The sequence below is a fragment of the Marmota monax genome, unplaced genomic scaffold (assembly GCF_021218885.2).
Source record: "Marmota monax isolate L192 unplaced genomic scaffold, Marmota_monax_Labrador192_F-V1.1 WCK01_AAM20220418_F8-fsc00037, whole genome shotgun sequence".
In the NCBI taxonomy this organism is placed as follows: Eukaryota; Metazoa; Chordata; class Mammalia; order Rodentia; family Sciuridae; genus Marmota; species Marmota monax.
In genome coordinates this window covers 2,147,663-2,166,927 of record NW_026693245.1, presented here as the reverse complement: position 1 = coordinate 2,166,927, position 19,265 = coordinate 2,147,663, and the positions used below count along the sequence as shown (strand labels likewise).

The 19,265-nt window shown below is 39.1% G+C and overlaps 1 protein-coding gene across 1 annotated transcript; it reads left to right on the top strand.

Moving 5' to 3' along the window:
* The first annotated feature begins 302 nt into the window (after nt 1-302).
* Ccl28 (C-C motif chemokine ligand 28) lies at nt 303-18,203 on the top strand. Its single transcript, XM_046456229.2, has 3 exons — nt 303-450; nt 9,069-9,195; nt 14,787-18,203. Exons 1-3 carry the CDS (start codon nt 387-389, stop codon nt 14,959-14,961), a joined length of 366 nt encoding a protein of 121 aa, XP_046312185.1. The 5' UTR covers nt 303-386; the 3' UTR covers nt 14,962-18,203.
* The last annotated feature ends 1,062 nt before the right edge of the window (nt 18,204-19,265 follow it).

Genomic DNA, 19,265 nt, shown 5'->3' with positions numbered 1-19,265 from the left:
AATGGCTGGTACCCTACCTCAGAATCTGATTTATAGGTGTATGCATGGGAAGGGCACTCACGTAGATTGCTATTTTTTTTTAATGGTTCCCAAATGATTCTGATGCATATTCACAATTTACAGGGATCTTGCCAAATGCCAGATGGCCACTGATGTCCTCTGACCCCCAGGCAATGTGAACACACATTAGTTTGGGAGCTTGACAATTCAGGCAGGCACCTAGTCGTGTAAGAAAAGAAACATGGCAACAGATGCCCTGAGCACCTCCCAGGGCGGGGCTACCTGGCTTACCGGCTCTTTCTCTGCACCTGAGGACACCTTTAGCTTTATTTCCTGATCTCACAGCCTCTCCTGCGGTGCTGTCCCAGCCAGTGGATCAGGGAGAAATGCAGCAGACAGGACTCACCCTCATGACCTTGGCTGTCTGTGTCGCTCTTAGAAACTCTGAAGGTGAGTGGCGGGCCCCAGCCACTTGGGCCTCTTGTGAGAGGTAGGTGCCTCCCAAAGTGGTAGTGGAAGGAGTGAGGGAGGCAGGTATCTCTGTCTCTTCAGGCAGGAATTTTTCAATGATTTCTGATCATCTATGAGAGAATGGCATAGGTTTAAATTCTAGATCTCCAAGAAATTTCAGGAAGAAACCTCATTTTAACAGGAATATAAGGAATCTGCCACCTGGAGGATGACTCCTTCCCTGTGGGTACAGCTTAGAGCTGTGGTTCCCTTTCTGACAACAGTGTCTCAGGGAATATTTCTAGTTAGAGGTTGAAGTGAAGACACTATTGTTCATCTGTCTCCCTCCTTGCCCCAACCCGAAAAACTGTCTGAATACAAGTGTTCCTAGAGGAAAAGACAGATTGAATTGACTCAGTCAGGGTTAGGTAAGCTGTTCATTTCCTGAGCCAAGTTAGCCCTGTGGACACTAAAAACTGAAACTTCACTCTGACCTTAAAAAGGGCAAGAAGGAGGAAGGAAATTGAACCATGCAAATTATATCAAAGAGAATTTAAGTTGTTGAGTTGCTAGCATAAATGTGGGAATCGTAACTGCATTTGGACTAGGGTAGCATTCACTACATTATTTAGGAAACCCTAAGTATATTGGAACTTGGTACTTAGCCGATGTCTCTTTTCCAGTTGTCTTTTCTTAAACTTTACCCTGAACAAATTCTCTGAATCTACAGCAGAGGTGGAATATAAATTGTGTTTGGTCTGCTTTTTATAAAGCTGAGCCAACATTTTAAAACAGATTTCACATGCATGCACAAGTATATACATACACACATATTAAATTTAGAGCTTTCCTTAAAAATCAGATAAGGGCTGTAGCTCAGTGGTAAGGTATTTGCCTAGCATGAACAGGGCTCTGGGTTCCAACCTCAGCCAGGAAAAAAAAAAGAAAAGAAAAAGAAAGAAATATCAGATCTGGGAACAATAGTTCCACATACCCTGGAAGAACAGTAAGAGGTTCTGTCCTTTTTCCCTCTGAATACCTCTGTCCCTCTCCTCCATGTCACATTAACTGCCTGGTCCCTGTGGGCCTTTGTTTAGGGTCCTCAATATAATTCATCAACATGCCAGGCTTAAATAACCTGGATACTCTCTTGATTTCTATCAATATATTTTATCAAAATGAACAAAAGTTTGTCATTTTGTTTCCATAACATTTTTTCAGAGGAGTTGGCCATTGAAATATTAGATCTTTCATGGTTTCTCAAAGGTCTATCTGAACAGGTTTTACTCCTAGTTTTTGGCAACTCCACCAACTCCTTTTTTTTTTTTTCACTGAGGCTATGGAATGTAGATGTGCTCCATTCCAGCTTCCAGATCTATTTCCAGCTGTCCCCACAGTCGCCTTCCCACAGGAAAGGGAGACAGGCCACAGCAGGCAGAGGGGAATGAGGGAGGCTCTGCCTTACCCAGAACCAAGCCTCACAAGGGACTGAGTCCTGGTGGGGGTAGTGGGGGAGCAGGGAGCAGACATCAAGATGCAGATGTGTTTAAAGGTACAACAGGTGTTAACAGTGAGTTTCAGTCTTGATGCTTACCTAAGGCAGTTTGGAACAGAGGAAAATCACATTGTCTGAGAAGTGTCAACGTCTGCCTTTGAAATATATGTAATGCCAGGTTAAAATACAGATAGGTCTGAGAACGGTTGCAGAACTGAGAGAGGGAACACCACCGCCCTCCTTAGCAAACTTTCATTCAAGTGTGTGTGTGTGTGTGTGTGTGTACATGTGTGCACATGCCAGGTCCCCTGTGGGTGGCACTAAGTAATTCAGGTTCCAGGGAGGGGGTGGAAGACCAGGTAAGGAGGGGTAGCGGGACATGAGGGATACTCAGCAGCCCAGGGAAGGAGATTGGTGGCTGTGATAGTTATTGCAAGTTGGAAGTCAGGATAAGGAAATGACCTGTGTCAGTGTGGGACTTTGGAGAACACATTTTATTCTTTTAGGCACAAAGCTGTTCCATGATCTTAATGGTGTCTTAAAAGGCTATCTTATGATGCTTCAGTAGTTGGCGTTCCCAAAGTGTTCTACACCAATCAATCAGGAAGCCATTGACTTTATTCATAATTAAAAGCCTTGTATTCTAGCCAAAGGGAGGGTACACTCCACATCTGCTGATGTGGTTGTTGGCCCTGAGAACTCAATACTGACTCCATAAACATGTTTATCATCCAATTTCAGTGGCCCTGAGCCAGATGATTTAAATCTACAATCTAGGTTTTATAGAACTGCCTGTTTTTCTTGTACATGAAGACTAAGTCTCCAATTTTGTCCAGCAGATGTAAGTTGGGTGATTTTGCTTCATTCAGTCCTGAATTGTCTTCCTACTAACAACCTACTTTCTCAAAGCTATTAGAATATCTCCTGAATCACACGGATACTTGCTTGAGGCTTGCTGCTAGCATCCTAAAAGAAAATCAAATCTCTGACTTGTCACAGACATTCACTAGGGAGGGTTACCATGAATATACATTTGTGCTTAAACGTTGTTTTACACAGTTCCCTTCTCCAGCACTGCTTCCTCAGAGATCTGATAGGATCAGCTAATGATATGCCTTCTTCCTTCAGTTTCTCTCCAGTCATGCCATCTTGCATTTTCTGAATCCTATGTCATTGCTAGGTTAAGTGTATATATTTTTGCTCCAGAAGTCAATTGTATCTATAATATAGCTCTGGGTGTTTTTTAAATGTCCTTTTCTATGTCTGGAAAAGCAGTGTGATGCAATAGAAATCTTCTCAAATATGAGTATGTATGGGCCCCCTTTAAGAGAAACCTCCTCTTCACTCTCAGTGTTGACTTTTGAATTATTTTACTTGATGTATAGCATAAAACCAGGTATAAGTCTCTTGTGCAATTATAAATCTCTTCTGCAGCTATAAAAGCAAAATTTATAATTTAAATCAAAACACAACTAAAAGGTGAGATTTCAATATAATGACATTAGTTCGACACAACAGTTAGGGTATGGCTGAAATTGAAATCACTATTCCAAATGTGACTATGGCCCAATGCTTGGGGGCAGATTTTGAGCTTGAGTCCAATGTATACCCCACCAGGTACAGAGCCAGAAGTGCTTGTTCTACCTTTTCCTTTTTCTGTTTGAACCATGATGATGTAATTTGGCTGTCCCTTAGCATGAGTGCATTGTGAGGTTCACTGTTCTTTTCGGACTGGCCTGAGACAGTTATGGTATGGCACTTGTAACTACACCATCGTGAACATAAGGTAATCTTCAAATGTCCTCAAAGTGCACTCTTGAGCCAATCCTCCAGGAGATCCAGAGCATATCTGTTTAAAGATTATCATTGAGATGACATATTGAAAATTTGAAATTGCCAGAAAAGTTCTTGGATAGAGAGAATAGTTCTTTAGGGTCCCTACCAGAGGTTTATAAAACCCCATTTGAGAAGTGCTGGTGTATGGGGAAATTGTAGGCTTTTGATTCCAAAAGAGTAAGTTAGAATTTTACCCACATAGATTTGAGAAAGTACTTAATCTCTCTGAGCTCTAGTTTCCTTATCTGTAAAACAGGAAGAAAAATGCCTCTCTTACCTAGTTAGTCTCATGATTAAATGAGATAATGCGTACAAGTGTCTAGACATAATAGGTTCTCAATGAATGTTAGTTCCCTCCCACAAGATTCTATTTCTTGCTAGTTTTTAAAATTAAGATAACCAAAAAAGTATGGTTGGGGTGCATCTCAGTGGTAGAGCATATTCTTAACATGATCCAGGCCCTGGGTTCAATTCCCAGCACCAAAAGTAAAAGTATAATTTTCCCATTTCTTGTTTACTATTTGTCTGCTGTTCTAAGCACTTGAATGTATAAACACAGACAGTCTTTATAACAGCCTCATGAGATAGGTGCTACTACCATCTCCATATTATAGATAAAAGAACTAAAACAGAATTAAATATGTAAGTAACTCACCCAAGATCAGCTAAAAAGTGACAGAGCCAGGATTTAAACCTGGTTGTTTGCCTCTACATGCTTAAGTAGTATTCTGTAAAGCCTCTGAGGATGTCTTTGGCACAGAATTATCCAAACCTTTTAAATACCACCCTTGACCCCTCTAGTGTCTATGCTGTAAGAATGAAGAGTGAAGAGGAGGTTTCTCTTTATCTTAAGTTAAAAGAAACCCTCCACCCATTCTCCATTTCCCAAACATTATTCCAGGGTTCCAGAAAGTACCTTGGAGGACTTCATTTGGGCATAGCTATTTCATACATCATGGATTGGTGAGGCCTACTGTCCACTCAGTGACAGCGGTGAGCACCTCTACAGTGGTGAGCACCTCTGTTGGCATCCACAGCATGATGTGACTGCACTAAGGTATGAAGTCCACCAAAATGGGCAGATGTGTTTCCAATCAACTAATTCTGAACATTATGTGGATTTATTTATTGCCCTTTTAAAACTGCACCCATAACCGTGAGACACGGCCCTCAGCTGAGTAAATCCTTTTTCCATCAATGGCACGCACATTTCTTGACTGTGTTTCTGTGTGGCTGTGTTTTATGTGATGGTGCTTTTCACTCCACTATTAGGATCCCAGGGGCTGTCTCAACTGCAGCTCGGGGAATCACACTTTGAGTAACAAGATACTGTACAATACATCCAAATAAGAGAGGAAGCTGTGTCACCTCTCCACAGTAATAGAATCCTTTTCTTAAAATCCAGAATCTAACTTTTGTATCACAAATGTGGTTGCTTGGTGCTTCAGGTTTGGAGCACAGAGACATCTTTAGAGCCCTCTAGTGACCAAAATAGGATCTCAGAACTAGAACAGGGACCAGAATTTCTGGCACAGCACTCATACATTTAATAATAGAATTTTATGCTGGAAACAATAATGACAATGTCCCAAACCAACAGAATCAATAGAAATAAAACCATAAGAGTAAGACAAACAGTAATGATTTTAATCAGATATGATTAGTATTTAATATTTTTAGCTAAAAATATTAAATTGACAAACAATTTATCATACTGAGTTGACTCCTAATTGTTTGAATATGGAAGGATGGTGTTATTGAAAACATTCTGTGATTTTAGAAAATCACCTTGCCCCCAAACTGAGAATCTTCTTTAAAAAATAAAATATTTTAATTATATTAAAAGCCTTTAAAAATATAAAATGAAACATTAATATAAAACTATTTTATGTTTCTCAAGAAACACTTGTTTACTACTATGCCAGGCACTGTGCTATGTGGTGGGATCCAAAGATGTCTTGTGGAGTAGTCAAGGCAGTCAGATGTAATTAAAGACTTAACTGTATAGGAAAGCAGAGTGTGGTAGGACTTCTCAAATGGGGTTTTATAAACCTCTGGTAGGGACCCTAAAGAACTATTCTCTCTATCCAAGAGCTTTTCTGGCAATTTCAAATTTTCAAATGGGAAAAGGAAAGATTGGAATAAGATAAATGTAAGCTCAGTAGTCCAGAAGCCAACTCACATGCTCATGAAGAGTAGTTGGAACAGGGATGGAGAGAAGACAGATCAAAGAAATGTCAAGGAATGTATAGCTGGCTACATGGAGTGCAGGAGGAAGATGGAATGATCCATGGGTTTCTGACTTAGGTAATGGTACAGGGTGATTACATGAGAAGAGAAAAGGAAAAAGGAAGTAGATTAAAAGTGATAGGAGATGAAATCTTCAGGAAGGATTATTGTGGGATATCCAAGTACATTTTCAAGGCAGTTAGATATGTGGCAGAATATTTGAGTAGAGGTTGGCAGATGATTTGCAGATACTGACTAGTAGTGATTTAAAGTAAGAGAACATGGGGTTAGAAATGATGGTGGAATGTGATGGACATTATTATCCAAAGTACACGTATGAAGACGCAAATTGGTGTAAATATACTTTGTATACAACCAGAGATATGAAAAATTGTGCTCTATATGTGTAATAAGAATTGTACTGCATTCCGCTGTCATATATAAATAAAGATTAATTAAAAAATAAAGCAAGAGAAGATGTAGAAAGAAAAGAGTGTATGTTAGGGATGGAACTTTGAGAATGATAAGTATTTGGGACAGAGCAAAGGAGAAGGTGTTCAAGAGGCAGAGAAAATAATTTCTCAGTATTGGGAGAATTAGGAGAGATTAGTAAACAAGGTTTATGGAAATTTTCAAGGAAGGAATGGGTAACTGTCAAATGAAGTAGGAAGGTCCAGTAAGATAAGGCTAGAAGGCTGTCTTCTCATTGTAAGCACCCCAGGACAGGTACAATGAGGGCAGAAAATAAATACTGATGATATTTTACTAATGTGACAATCACTTCTTTTTTTTTCTTCTTTTTTCTGCAGTACTGGATGGAGGTTAAACCCAGGAACTCTCAACCACTGAGTTACATTTCCAGCCCTTATTTTATTTTGAGACAGGGTCTCACTAAGTTGCTGAGGCTGGCCTTGAATCTGCAATCCTCCTACCTCAGATTCCTGAGTTGCTGGGATTATAGACATATGCCACAATGCTCAGTTCATTTAGTCTTTAATGTTGTTCAAGTTAGTGGTTTCCTTATTGACTTTCTGCCTACATGATTTATCCACTATTGAAAGTGGACTAAAATAAAGTTAATATGACCCTTTTATCAGTATGCAATGAACTTCTTTGTTGCAACAGTTTTTTACTTTTTTTGATAGACATTTAGACATTCTCTGCTGTTTTTTATAGTAAACAGCTGTGCACTTGTCTTTATAACTTGTGTGAATTCCAGAAGTATAATTACATGAGCCAATAGGATTGCATCCTAAGCATTTAATTACAAATCTGTCTCCTCTACTACAGCCTCTTGAGAATAGGAACATATTATTTATTTTTGTATCACCCCAGCGACTAGTTTTTGCCTAAAACATTTTAACTGCTCAATAAACATTTGTCAAATAATTAGATGAATAAGTGATTTAATGAATGGTAACCAAAAATTTTGATAACTAGGAAGTGACATAGATATTTTACATTTCATAGCCAACTCATTTTCTTCTCCAAAACTGTAAGTAGGCCAGATGTTTACATGTGGATAAGACATAGATAGAGAACCCCTTCTCCCAAGGACTCCCATTGCTTAGAGCTAACACTGAGAAGTTGTTGGGTGGAGGTTCCAACCTGGGAAACACATTCAGGATCTTGGCAGTGGAAGATGCAAGATGCAGTTGGGAGAGTAAACATTCTTTATTCAGAGCCAGTAGCAGCCCCCACACTCCAGCTTCAGTCCCATTTTTGCCCCAGTTTCATTTAGCACCACTTTGCCAGGTCCATTTAGCCCCCTGAGCCATTTCCATAGGCTTTTTTTTTTTTTTAATGCAGGCCAAAGAAGGCACATTGCCAACTGGTTACATTAGTGGGTGTGTGCTCACAAGTAAATGTTTATGATCTTGAGTGTGTGTGTGTGTGTGTGTGTGTGTGTGTGTATATATATATATATATATATATATATATATATATATATATACATACATATACTGAATCAGGGTGTTCATGACTTTGACTACACACTGAAAACATAGCCTGCTGTTATCCTCAACAAGGGAGCCTAAATATAGTCATCTTGGGCCTGCCCAATTAAAAGAGGTGTTTCTTTTAATCCCCAATTCAAGAACGAACTTCTGTCCTGTAAGAGGCTACCACCTGCAGTCACTGTTGACTGTAATTTATAATTTATTTTAGTCACTACCCAATTGGTGGAATGGGATGCACAGGAGAATACTGTGTCACATGGCATATAGGAGTTTGTAAATACATATTTTAGTTTGGAAATCATATTTCTTTTCATATTTATGCTATAAATACCTTACATCTATGTGACAAAATCTCCTTCTAGCCTCACCTTCTGCTCTACTCACTCTCTACTTCAATCCATCTTGCTTATAGCTAAAAGATGGATTTTCCTAAACACTCTCCCTTTCTCAAACTTTGAATCCCCTTTTTATAAAAGACAAGCCTCTTTATGCTGACATTCGTAGCCTCAGTTATGTGGCCTCACCTCAGTGTCTTTTGAACCTTATCTCCCATCACTCACCTTTCTAGCTACTCAATTTAGGAAACATGGTCTATTTTAGTCCATACCCTAAATGTGCCTTGGGCTTTTCTGCCTCAGAACTCTTAACCACACATTTCTCTTAGTCTGCACAAGTCTCCCATTTTTCTCCACCTTTCCAAATCCTTTAACATTCAGCCACGTCTTTCATCCTTCCCTTTTTGGAAACTCAGAATATTCCAGGGATCCATGTGGTCTCTCTCTTCCAAACTGCATCGTGTGGGACACCATTAACTTCACTTTTTATCTCTGATCAAGTCAGCCTGCAACCCCTTTGGCTACAGCTTTTTTCATCTCCTTCACTTGATTTGTCCCTTTGCCTAAATTTATTTTTTATCTCCCACAAATGCAGTTTAAGTTCCAGAAGCTAGAGCTGCATCCTGTCCCTGTTTGAGTTCATGAAGCCCTGTTTGCCCTTGCTTGAGAGGATTAAAGACTGTATGGAATCTTTAAGATGAGAACTGTGTCAGGGTTCTGTGAACCGTAAGATGTGATATTTCCTTTCTTTTCTTCTTTTAGCCATACTTCCCATTGCTTCCAGCTGTTGCACTGAGGTTTCACATCACATTTCCAGAAGACTTCTGGAAAGGGTGAATTCATGTCGCATCCAGAGAGCTGATGGGGACTGTGACTTGGCAGCTGTCATGTGAGTGAAACCGTCAGCAGGTTTATCTTCATGCTGATTATTTCCCTGGCCAAGTAACAATAGATTGAAAGGCTTTACTTGATATGTTGCACTTAAATATCCTTCCAAACAAAGGAAGAGTAAATATTCTGTCCTTTTAGCGCCAGGTTCCCTGGAGTAAATGCACAGTCTTTCTGTACAGGAATGTCCTCAGCCTTACACTGGAACTCCAGCTTAGCTCTTTCTGTTACAGTGCTGGGCTAGGGCTCAATGCCCTTTGTGGCCAGAAAATATTCACAACTTTCCTCAGCAAAACAAGAGATTCTGAACAATAAAACAAAACAGCAAACAAAAGGCAATTCTGTTATGTATCATGGCTTTAGCTGTATCTGAGCTGCTGTTATTTTCACTCTCCAAATAAGGAGTGTACTTATAAGGTTCAGAAAGCAGTGTGGCAATGTCTGTACCTGTCGCAAGTGCTGCCATGTGCTCCAGTTACAAATGTCCTTTTCTATTTTTGTTTGTTGTTTTTCTTTTCTTTAATGGTACTGTGAACCCAGGGCCTTGGGCATATTAGGCAGATACTCACCACTGAGCTACATCTCCAGCCTCTGCTCTGGTTTTTATTTGGGGTGGGGCGTTGGCTCATGTGAACCCTCCTACTGCTCCTACCCTTCCCATCCCACCATGGCTCAGTTATTAAAAACTTTAGATGTATCTGTACTTAACTTCAAAGCCTCTAAAGAGGCTTTGAAACCTGAACGACATTGGTATTTAGCAAATCTGAGTTCTGACAAGAATGCTTGGAGGAAGGCATACATTATATTGCTGTCACATTCAGGAGAAAGCTTTGATTGGAAGGGCATGTTCACCTGACATCTTACAGCTAGGGAATGGCAAAAATGAGATGTGTACCTAGTTCTCTTGGTTCAGAACACTACATATCTCCAAAGTCACTCAAAAAGAATAGTGGACTAACCATAAATGATTCTCCCAAACTCCATTGCATTCAGGTGTGGGGCATCTCCCCGATATTCTAGATTTCACACCATCTGCGGCTTTAGGTAATGATAGTGAGCCATTTGGTATCCCTTTCTTTGGTCTATAAATATCTGCATTACTTATGCCTGAGCTCCTGAGTCACTCAGGAACATCCTTATTTCATCAAGTCCAATAACTATTTATTGATCAGCAGTTATGTACTAAGTATCATTCCATGTGCTGGGGATGCAGCAGTGACACTGTGGGCTCGGCCCTCCTTGAGTCTCTGGGAGACAATGTGTCCAGCTGGGTTCTGCAGACCATCTCCAATGATTTGAATAATCTATGGATTGCAGATATGTTTTTTCCCCTTTTAGAGGAATCTATTCACTATCCAACTTTAAGAGACACTACTCTAAGACAAAGTTTCTTAACAGGCGAAGAGTTTGTAAAGTACGTATTAATTTCTTCAGGTCATGGGGCTATGACCTCCTGGGAATTGTGTATAAACCTCTGAACACGCTTCTGGGCAGAAGATCCATAGGTCTTATTAGATTATTAATTATTAATTAATTATAGGATCTGAGATCTAATAAAGTTAAAAACTATACTTGGGATCAGGTTTTGGGGAGGAGACAATTATTGGTACAAACTTTTTAATAAGCATTAGTGTCTTTGTGGGAGAAGCGAGAGGACAGAGAACTAACTCTCCAGCACTTTCTCAGTTCCACCATTACTTGGCTCCATCAGCTCAGATGATTTAGTCACTGGGAGTCAACATAACCTGGGGTAATCCTGGAAATAATGCATAGTAATGAGGTGCATTCTGAGAGGTGCTTCAAGTTCCCAACTTGTCTGAAAAATCTCTTTAGTATTGCTTGGCCAAGATTCCCTCAGTCTTTAATCTTAATAGCTACTGTTGGTAATAGTAGGAGAGTGAAAAATTCATGGGTGATTCACAGTCCATGCTCTAGTTAATTGGAATCATCTGGATGTTTTTGTAGGGTTCACACAGGAACTAAATCTGCCTGAGGCGCTGCTCTGGCTGCCCTTAGAAACACCATTTTCAGCTGCTCTCGATTTCGTCTCCCTCTCTGGTATTCAGCACCTTGGACTAAAGGAGCTGTGAGGACTTTTACAAGGGACTCCAGGAAGGCTTAGAGAATCCAGAGGAAGTTCCTGTGGTTTTAAGACTAAAAGACTGGGAATTGCCAGAGCACCCCATTGTTAACAGAATTTTCAGAGATATTTTCTTTGGGAGAAGCAGGTATCAGAGATCTGAAAGGCATAAGAGCAAAAATAACGTCAATCTCATTTTGACAAGGAAAAGTAGAAAAGAAAGATGAGTCTACTTTAAAAAAAATACTTTTTTTTTAGTTGTTGATAGACCTTATTTTACTTATTTGTTTATTTGTATGTGGTGCTGAGAATCGAACCCAGTGCCTCACACACGCTAGGCAAGCACGATACCACTGAGCTACAATCCCAGCTTGAGTCTACCTTTTTAAAAGAATTAGACTTTAATTCAAAGGAAACTATAAAGCCATTAACTGGATCTAAAAATATTTACTTTATTCAAGCAAAAATTTGTAAATTGACTTCTCTGTGCTGATAAGAAAGCTAAAAAAATATAGAGCAGTTGGGACCAAGCCTCAAGTGAAATGAAATTTTGACTCATATACTTTTTAGTCATAAATTATAGAGCTTCCTTGTTGTATTTTCTGAAATTCAACATAAGGATATTCTTGTTTTTCAATAATATACTATAGAATATATCATTACTTAACTAAAATATAGTCCCTTAACCTTGACTATGTTCAAAGATTTCAAGGTTAGAGGCAAATGTTTAAGATACAGAAAAGATTGCTCATACTAGAAATATAAATCACAATTAATTAATATAAATTGATTTACAGTGAACTCACTGGGTTTCTTTTCCTTTTCTGCCTGGGAAGAGTTCATTTGTTTTCAGGTCTATAAATGATCATTGTAGCTTTTGATGCCTAAGAGAGCAGTTTGCTTGCTTAAACCCCTCTACAGAGACTTCATTAAAGAGCTTCAAGCTATTTCTGAACATAAATACAATGGAAATTGTTATCTCAAGCAGAGAGTTGAGGTTTCTTGATTTCTATAGAGGTTATCAGTTGGGAGAAATTTTTGGATAATTAAATAAAGTTATCTAGGTTTTTCAGAAGTGGTTGTAAAGGGCCATTGCATTTAGAGGAATGTGTGAAGAAATAAAGTTTAGGGCACAATCCTAGGTATACTCTCCATGGCAGGACTGGTCCATTGGACTGTTTCTAACTACACTTCAGTGAAGAAAAGAATCAGTGGATCAAGCTAATGGTTTCTTAGAGTCAAAACTCTTACCCTAGAAATTCACAATGGGATGGGTAGGCACCTGTGAGGAAATGATGGAGTTAGGGGTATGGGGAAGAGTGTGGAATAGGCTGCCTCCTTTTCCAACATCACCCATTTCTTTTTGTCCTGACAGAAAGCACACAGGATACAAATGGAGTTTTACCAGTTGTTACACTTCAGACTTCTAAGCATCACAGCATCTCAGATTTGGGAGCTGTGTTCTGGAAGCTTGATTCTCCCCCTCCCTCCGCCCCTTGAAATACAGGCAGGCCTTAAAAAGGATCCCACATGGGAGCTGCTACCTGTTTTCCCTCCACCTGTCTGCATGCCTCCTGCCTATCCCCTGCCCCCACTCTGTTTTCTCCTTCTTCCCCAGTACCAAGCCTACAACCTGAAGCTCAGCACATCTTACTTCATTCACAGAACTGAGTCCTAATTTTCTCATGTGTTACCAGAGATGTCAATGAAGTCTTTACTCTGGTTCCTTCTGACACCACAGGGAAAGGTGTCAGTAAGAGTCTTTGGAAGGAGTAGGAGCTTCAACTAGTTTTCTTTTCTTTTTTTTTTTTTTTCTTCCTTCACAGCAATGCTACAGCATCTTTTCTCCTATAACAGCAAATCAATTAACCATAGTGAGAATCAGCTTTTCTTTGAAACCCTCTCAGTCTAATACAGTTAGGGAACATATTATCCTCTTTAGACACCCCCCACAGGCTGGCTTTATCATACTAATGCTCATTACACCTTTCCCCACTTTCCCGACCTTGTTTGAGAGTGCAACTTGGGACATCTGGAGAAACAGCAGCCTATTCTCTAACTCCCACATTCCTCGCTGAATAACACGTCCAAGGGACTCGATTTATCAAGACACAGAAATATATACATGGGGGCTGGGGATGTGGCTCAAGTGGTAGCACGCTCGCCTGGCATGGTGCGACCCGGGTTCGATCCTCAGCACCACATACAAACAAAGATGTTGTGTCTGCCGAAAACTAAAATGTAAATAAAATATTAAAAAAAAAGATTACAGATCAGGGCTGAGAATATAGCTTAGTCAGTAGAGTGCTTATTAAAAAGAAAAGAAAAGAAAAGAAATATATACATGTAGAGACAGCAGGATTTGTAACATTTCATCAGAGCTGCCTGGCACCTGATGGAGGATTAAAGGTTGCACTATTTTTTGTAACAAGAACTTTTAATTACCAGAAATTACAATTGCTGCCTGAGGGTTCTCCCACCTCAATCTCAAAATTTCATATAGAAAAATGAAAATGAACACAAATTCTGAGCCGTGATGTAGAACCACGTAACAGTGAAGTTTAACAAAGGCCTAAAATATTTTAGTTGACTGTTTTGTTGAAAACAAAACCAGACTGTCTGTATTTTAAACAATTTTCACTTTATACACGAAGTGAGTGACAGGGTTCCTACTGTGAATAAGGTCTTTTCAGAAATACACCTGGGGGGTGGCTGGGTTGTGGTTCAGTGGTAGAATGCTTGCATAGTATGTGTGAGGAACTGGGTTCGATTCTCAGCATTGAATATAAATAAATAAATAAAACAAAGGTCCACTAAATGAGCAAACACTTCTTCCTAAATAAAATTGTTTCATTAATCTAAATAAATGTATATATATGATCCCTCTATAGATTTATTTATATATATGTATATATTTATATATGAGGAACATGCCTGGACTGTTCCTCCCTGAAGGGCCAAAACTTCAGTAGGAGTCATGAGATCAGAACTCAAATCAAAGACAGTGAAATAAGTGCCACCAGAGAGGTAACTCTCACCATGAAGACTCACAGGGAAGAAATCAGGGTATATAGCTGAGAGGACCCAGGAAACCCTTGCAGAGAAGAACGTGTTTGAGATGGATGCTGAGTGTGAGTTGGTTTTGTTGGGTGAAGCTTAGGCAGGGAAGAGAATTGTTTTCCTTCCGTTTTTCTGATTCTTTTTTCTCCTTTCCCCCTACTCCTGCTCCCCATCTTCTTCCTTCTCTTTATTTTTCCTTCTTTCTTTTCTCCTCCTCCTCTTCCTCGTTATCCTCACCCAACTCCTCCTCTTCTTCTTTTAAGGCTCCTTGCAGCTGTCTGAAGACCACAGACAGCAGTGTGCACACAGTCAGGATGTAAGCTTGTGGTCCTCGGTTTTAGGATCCAGTCCCTGAGATTACAGTCCCCCAAAGTGGGGGCTGCTTATGAGCCACTAACTTTTTGTCCATTTGTACTTTCTGTTAGTGATGACTTTTCTTCCCTTCTTGGCAGCCTTCACATCAAACGCAGGAGAATCTGTGTCAGCCCACACAATCACACCATTAAGCAGTGGATGAGAGCACAAGCAGCCAAGAAAAATGGCAAAGGCAAAGTCTGCCAGAAGAAACACCACCGGAGGAAAGGCAAAGTGGTGCACAGGGGTAAACAGGAAGCACGTGGCCTCTGAACTCCTCATCACAGAGTTTGCAGATGTTTCCACATAGGGGATTCCTCAAGGCGCTTGGCTGTGGTTGGTTATAAATTTATCATCTGAATTTTTCTTATGGAAAGCATACAGTGCAAAACAAAATGTTGTTCTTTTTGTAAATGAACCACTGCATGGTATGGAAAGGTAGCCAGTAATACACTAACCAAAAAAAATGAAATGAAAATTTAACACTCATCTTCATATGACATGTGAAGAGGAGCATACAGATATAATTTCTACAACTTTTTTATTATAAAGTTTTCTTAACCTACAGAGTAGTTGAAAGAATGTACAAGGAACACCTGTATAACCTTCACCTAGATTAATCATTGTTAATATGTTGCCACACTTGGTTTCTCTCTGTTCTTTCTTTCTTTGTGTATATATGAAATATTATATAAATATGTAACTTTTTGATAAATCATTTAAAAAGAAGTTGCAAACATCATAACTCTTGTTTTAGTCCATATTCCTGTTACTATAATAAAATACTTGAGACCAGCTAATGTCTAAAGAATTTTAAAAAGTTTATTTGGCTTAGGATTCTGGAGACTAGGAATTCTGACAATACCTCTTAGTATCTGGAAGACTTTTTTGCTGCATTATACTATACCTCCCAAAGACCTCGTCTGATATTTATCAGCACATGAATCTGAGCATCAAATTTCCAACACATGAACTTTTGGGGGACACATTTAAATCATAGCTATCCTCCACTCCTAATTTCTTTTTAATGTTATAACTTGGCATCCACATGAATAAAGATATATCCTATTTTTTTTAATTACAATATTAGTTTTTATACCAAAAATTAATAATTTCATCATATTTATGAGTATGCACATGAATTTATATATCTATATATCTATATCTATATCTATATATATATATTCCATATTCAAATTTCCCCTGATCATTTAATGTAGTTTTTTTTAAATCCAGGAATCAATTAAGTTTCAAAAGTTTCACATACTGCAATTAATTGTTGTTGTTGTTGTTATTATTATTATTATTATTATCTTTCAATCTAAGGAAATCCCTCTATTTTGTCCCCCTTTATTTCTTCATGGCATAGATTTTTTTTTTTTTTTTTGGTACTGAGTATTGAACCCAGGAGTGCTCCATCTCTGAGCTACATCCTCAGCCCTTTTTATTTTATTTTGAGACAGGATCTCACTAAATTGCTGAGGCTGACCCCAAACTTGTGTCCTCTTGCCTCAGCCTCTGCTGGGATTACAGGTGTGTGCCACCACACCTGGATGGTATGAACTTTTAAAAAAGACTCTAAACCAGCCTCTGTTTCGTGTTCTGGGTTTATCTGGTTGCTTCCTTAAGATCAGGTTTGGATTTATAATTTTTGGTATAAGTTTCCTATGTGAATTTCTGTACTTATTATGTCATTTAGACTTTATAAACATTGGTGTTTGTTTTCTAAATAGAAAAGTATATTCTGAATAGTACTTTATTTTTATTTGTGTGTGTGTGTGTGTGTGTGTATGTAAGAGAGAGAGAGAGTCTGGAGTTCAGACCCAGGGCATACTACACAAACGCCCTCCACTGAGTTACACCCCAGGCCTGAAGAGTACTTTAAAATGCCAGTTTGAGTAGCTATTGCCATTTGGATTGATAAATTCTGATGCTGGGGGGCGGGAACTCTGCTTGACTCCCCAGTACTCCATTGTTAGGAGTCCAGAGTTTCCTCCTGTGCAGTGATTTTTATACCTTAAGTCATTTTCCCCCTCCTCACTCACTTTTCCATCACCTTGTAAGTTGATTCCCATTGTGCCACTCCTTTTTTGGCAGGGAATATACTTATAGCCCAGTTGTCACAAACAGCCATTAGAGAGCTGGAGCTGCTGTATCAGGCATCTTGTGTCCTGGGTGTCCTGGGCCTGCCTACTGACTGGCCCGGGGCAGTGTTATTACAGCAACCTTGCTCTCAACCCCATCATCATCCTGATGATTGACAGGCGTTAGTCCTGCTGATTGTCCGTTGGCACCTGATTGATGTTTCTTTCCCTGGCGGTCTGCTTTGTTCTAAGTCACCGCCACCGACCAGACAAAGAGTAACTTAAGTCACGAGTTTTAAATTAATCACAATAACCAACATGAAGGAAAAAAGAAAAAAAATGGTGTCTAATCTTTTCAACCAACAATTTAAGGTATTTTCATTTGGTCTTGATTTCTAGTCCAGATCTATAAGTCTACACAATGTTGGGGTATCTATAAATAACAGTAGTTTATATGATTAGATAAATAGGTAGGTAAGTAAGTAGGTAGATAAATAGATAGATAATTTTTTCAGTACTGGAAATTGAATCCAGAATCTTACACATGGTAGGCAAGTGCTCTACCACTCAGCTATATTCCCAACTCTTTTTTTTTTAATTTTTTTTTTATTTTGAGACAGGTCTTGCTAAGTTGCCAGGCTGGATGTAAACCTGTGATCCTCCTTCCTCAGCCTCCCAAGTATCCGGATCACAGGTGTGCACCACCATACTTAGTTATTGGATATATTTAAAAAACAGATTGCTATGGTTTGGATAAGTGTCCTCAAAAAGCCATATGTTGAGGTCTTTGTCTCCAACCCTCTATTGAGAGTGATGAAACCTTCAGTGGGTGGGTCCTAGTGGAAGGATATTAAGTCACTGGGGGTGTGACCTTGAAGGAGATATTGGAACTCCTGTCCCTTCCTCCTTCTCTTTGCTTCCCTACCTCCAAGAGGAAAACAGCCTTCTCCACCACGTACTGTGGTGTGCTGCCTTATCACAGGCACAAAGCAATAGACCAACTGAGCATGGACTGGAAACTCCCCAAATCAGGCCAAAGTAAACCTTTCCTCCTTTTAAGTTGATTTATCTCCAGTATTTGTTACAGCAACAGAAAACATGCTGATTTTATGTTGCAAATGACTGAACCTTTGTCTGAGGACTGTGTGCACAAGAGACTAGAATTTTAAAAATTCCAACTTACAGGTTAACATATATGCTTACTAAAACATTATTGTGTCACTGTTACTGCATTGTGTATTATTATTGTGCTGAGTAAATACTGTTACTATCCTGAAATACTGTATTACGATTAAATGACCCAGGTTAACACTCTAAGTTTTCTTTTTTAAAATTGCATTCTTATTACACTGTATTAAAATTACATGTTTAACATTAATTACATTTTTATTAGGTGTGTCATGAAAAAAAATCAAACGGATAGCAGAATTTGTAACAAAAAAAAAGCATATTTCCACTCTATCATTCCTATTCCTAGACTTGATATTTTGAGGCAACTTGTTTTAACCCTTTTAAAAGTTTTAGTTTGTTTGATGGTTGGCTCCATCATTTCAGATGAAATGCTTAGAGTATCATTTATTTATCAAGGTTGGGCAATATTTATTGCCTACTTATTACTCCATGCTTCCCTTCCTCTCTTCCTCCTCATCTTAGTGCTTGATAGCTTAATGATTATTATTTGTAACTCTGAATATTTTACCTTCCTTCCATTCATTAGTCCATTGCCTCTTTGTGTAAGGTGTAGCTTATATCCTGTTCTCCTTTCCTTTTCTTGCAATCCTCCCACATTCCACCTTGTGCTGCATCAGCTCTACTTGTACCTTTACGTGGCTGAGGTTGGCAACTAACTGTATTATAATAATAAAGGCTTTCCTGCTTTGTTTAAAGTAGTGTTTCCCAACCCTGGAACTATTGATATCTTGGCTGGATAATTGTTGTGGGAACGCTCGTATTTAGTGTAGATAAATTAGCAGTACATCTGGCCTCTGCTTACTAGATGGCATCCGAAAATATCTCCAGATATTGCAAATATTCCCTGGGTAAAGGGATCAAAATCACTCCTCATCCTGGTGAAAGCTACTGGCCTAGAATCTAAGGTAGATTCTAAAATTGAAAGCCAGTGTTGTTGGAAAATTCTAAGATTATTCCCACACACACACACCCAATTGTTTGCCCTGGTATACAAATACTTTCAAACTTCAGTGTTGCAGTGAAGATATTTTGCAGATGTAATTAAGGCCACAAATCTGTTGCCCTTATAAGAAGATAATCTGGGCAGGAGTGATTTAATCACAGGAGCTTTATATCTGAGTCTTGAGGTCAGAGACAGGGAAGTCAGACAGATTCAAAGAACAAAAAGGATTCAACATGTCATTGCTAGCTTTAAAGATGGAGAGGACCATGTTGGAAGGAATGCAGGAGATCTTTAGTTTCTGAGGGCAGCTGACAGATAATAAGCAAAGAGGAACCCCAGTCCTACAACGGACGAGGAAT

Bases quoted from the DNA above. Each gene is read 5' to 3' on its own strand.
- Ccl28 (XM_046456229.2), top strand. From the start codon at position 387: ATGCAGCAGACAGGACTCACCCTCATGACCTTGGCTGTCTGTGTCGCT. The intron at 451-9,068 runs GTGAGTGGCGGG...TTCTTCTTTTAG, and splicing joins CGCTCTTAGAAACTCTGAAG to CCATACTTCCCATTGCTTCC. The intron at 9,196-14,786 runs GTGAGTGAAACC...CCTTCTTGGCAG, and splicing joins TGTGACTTGGCAGCTGTCAT to CCTTCACATCAAACGCAGGA.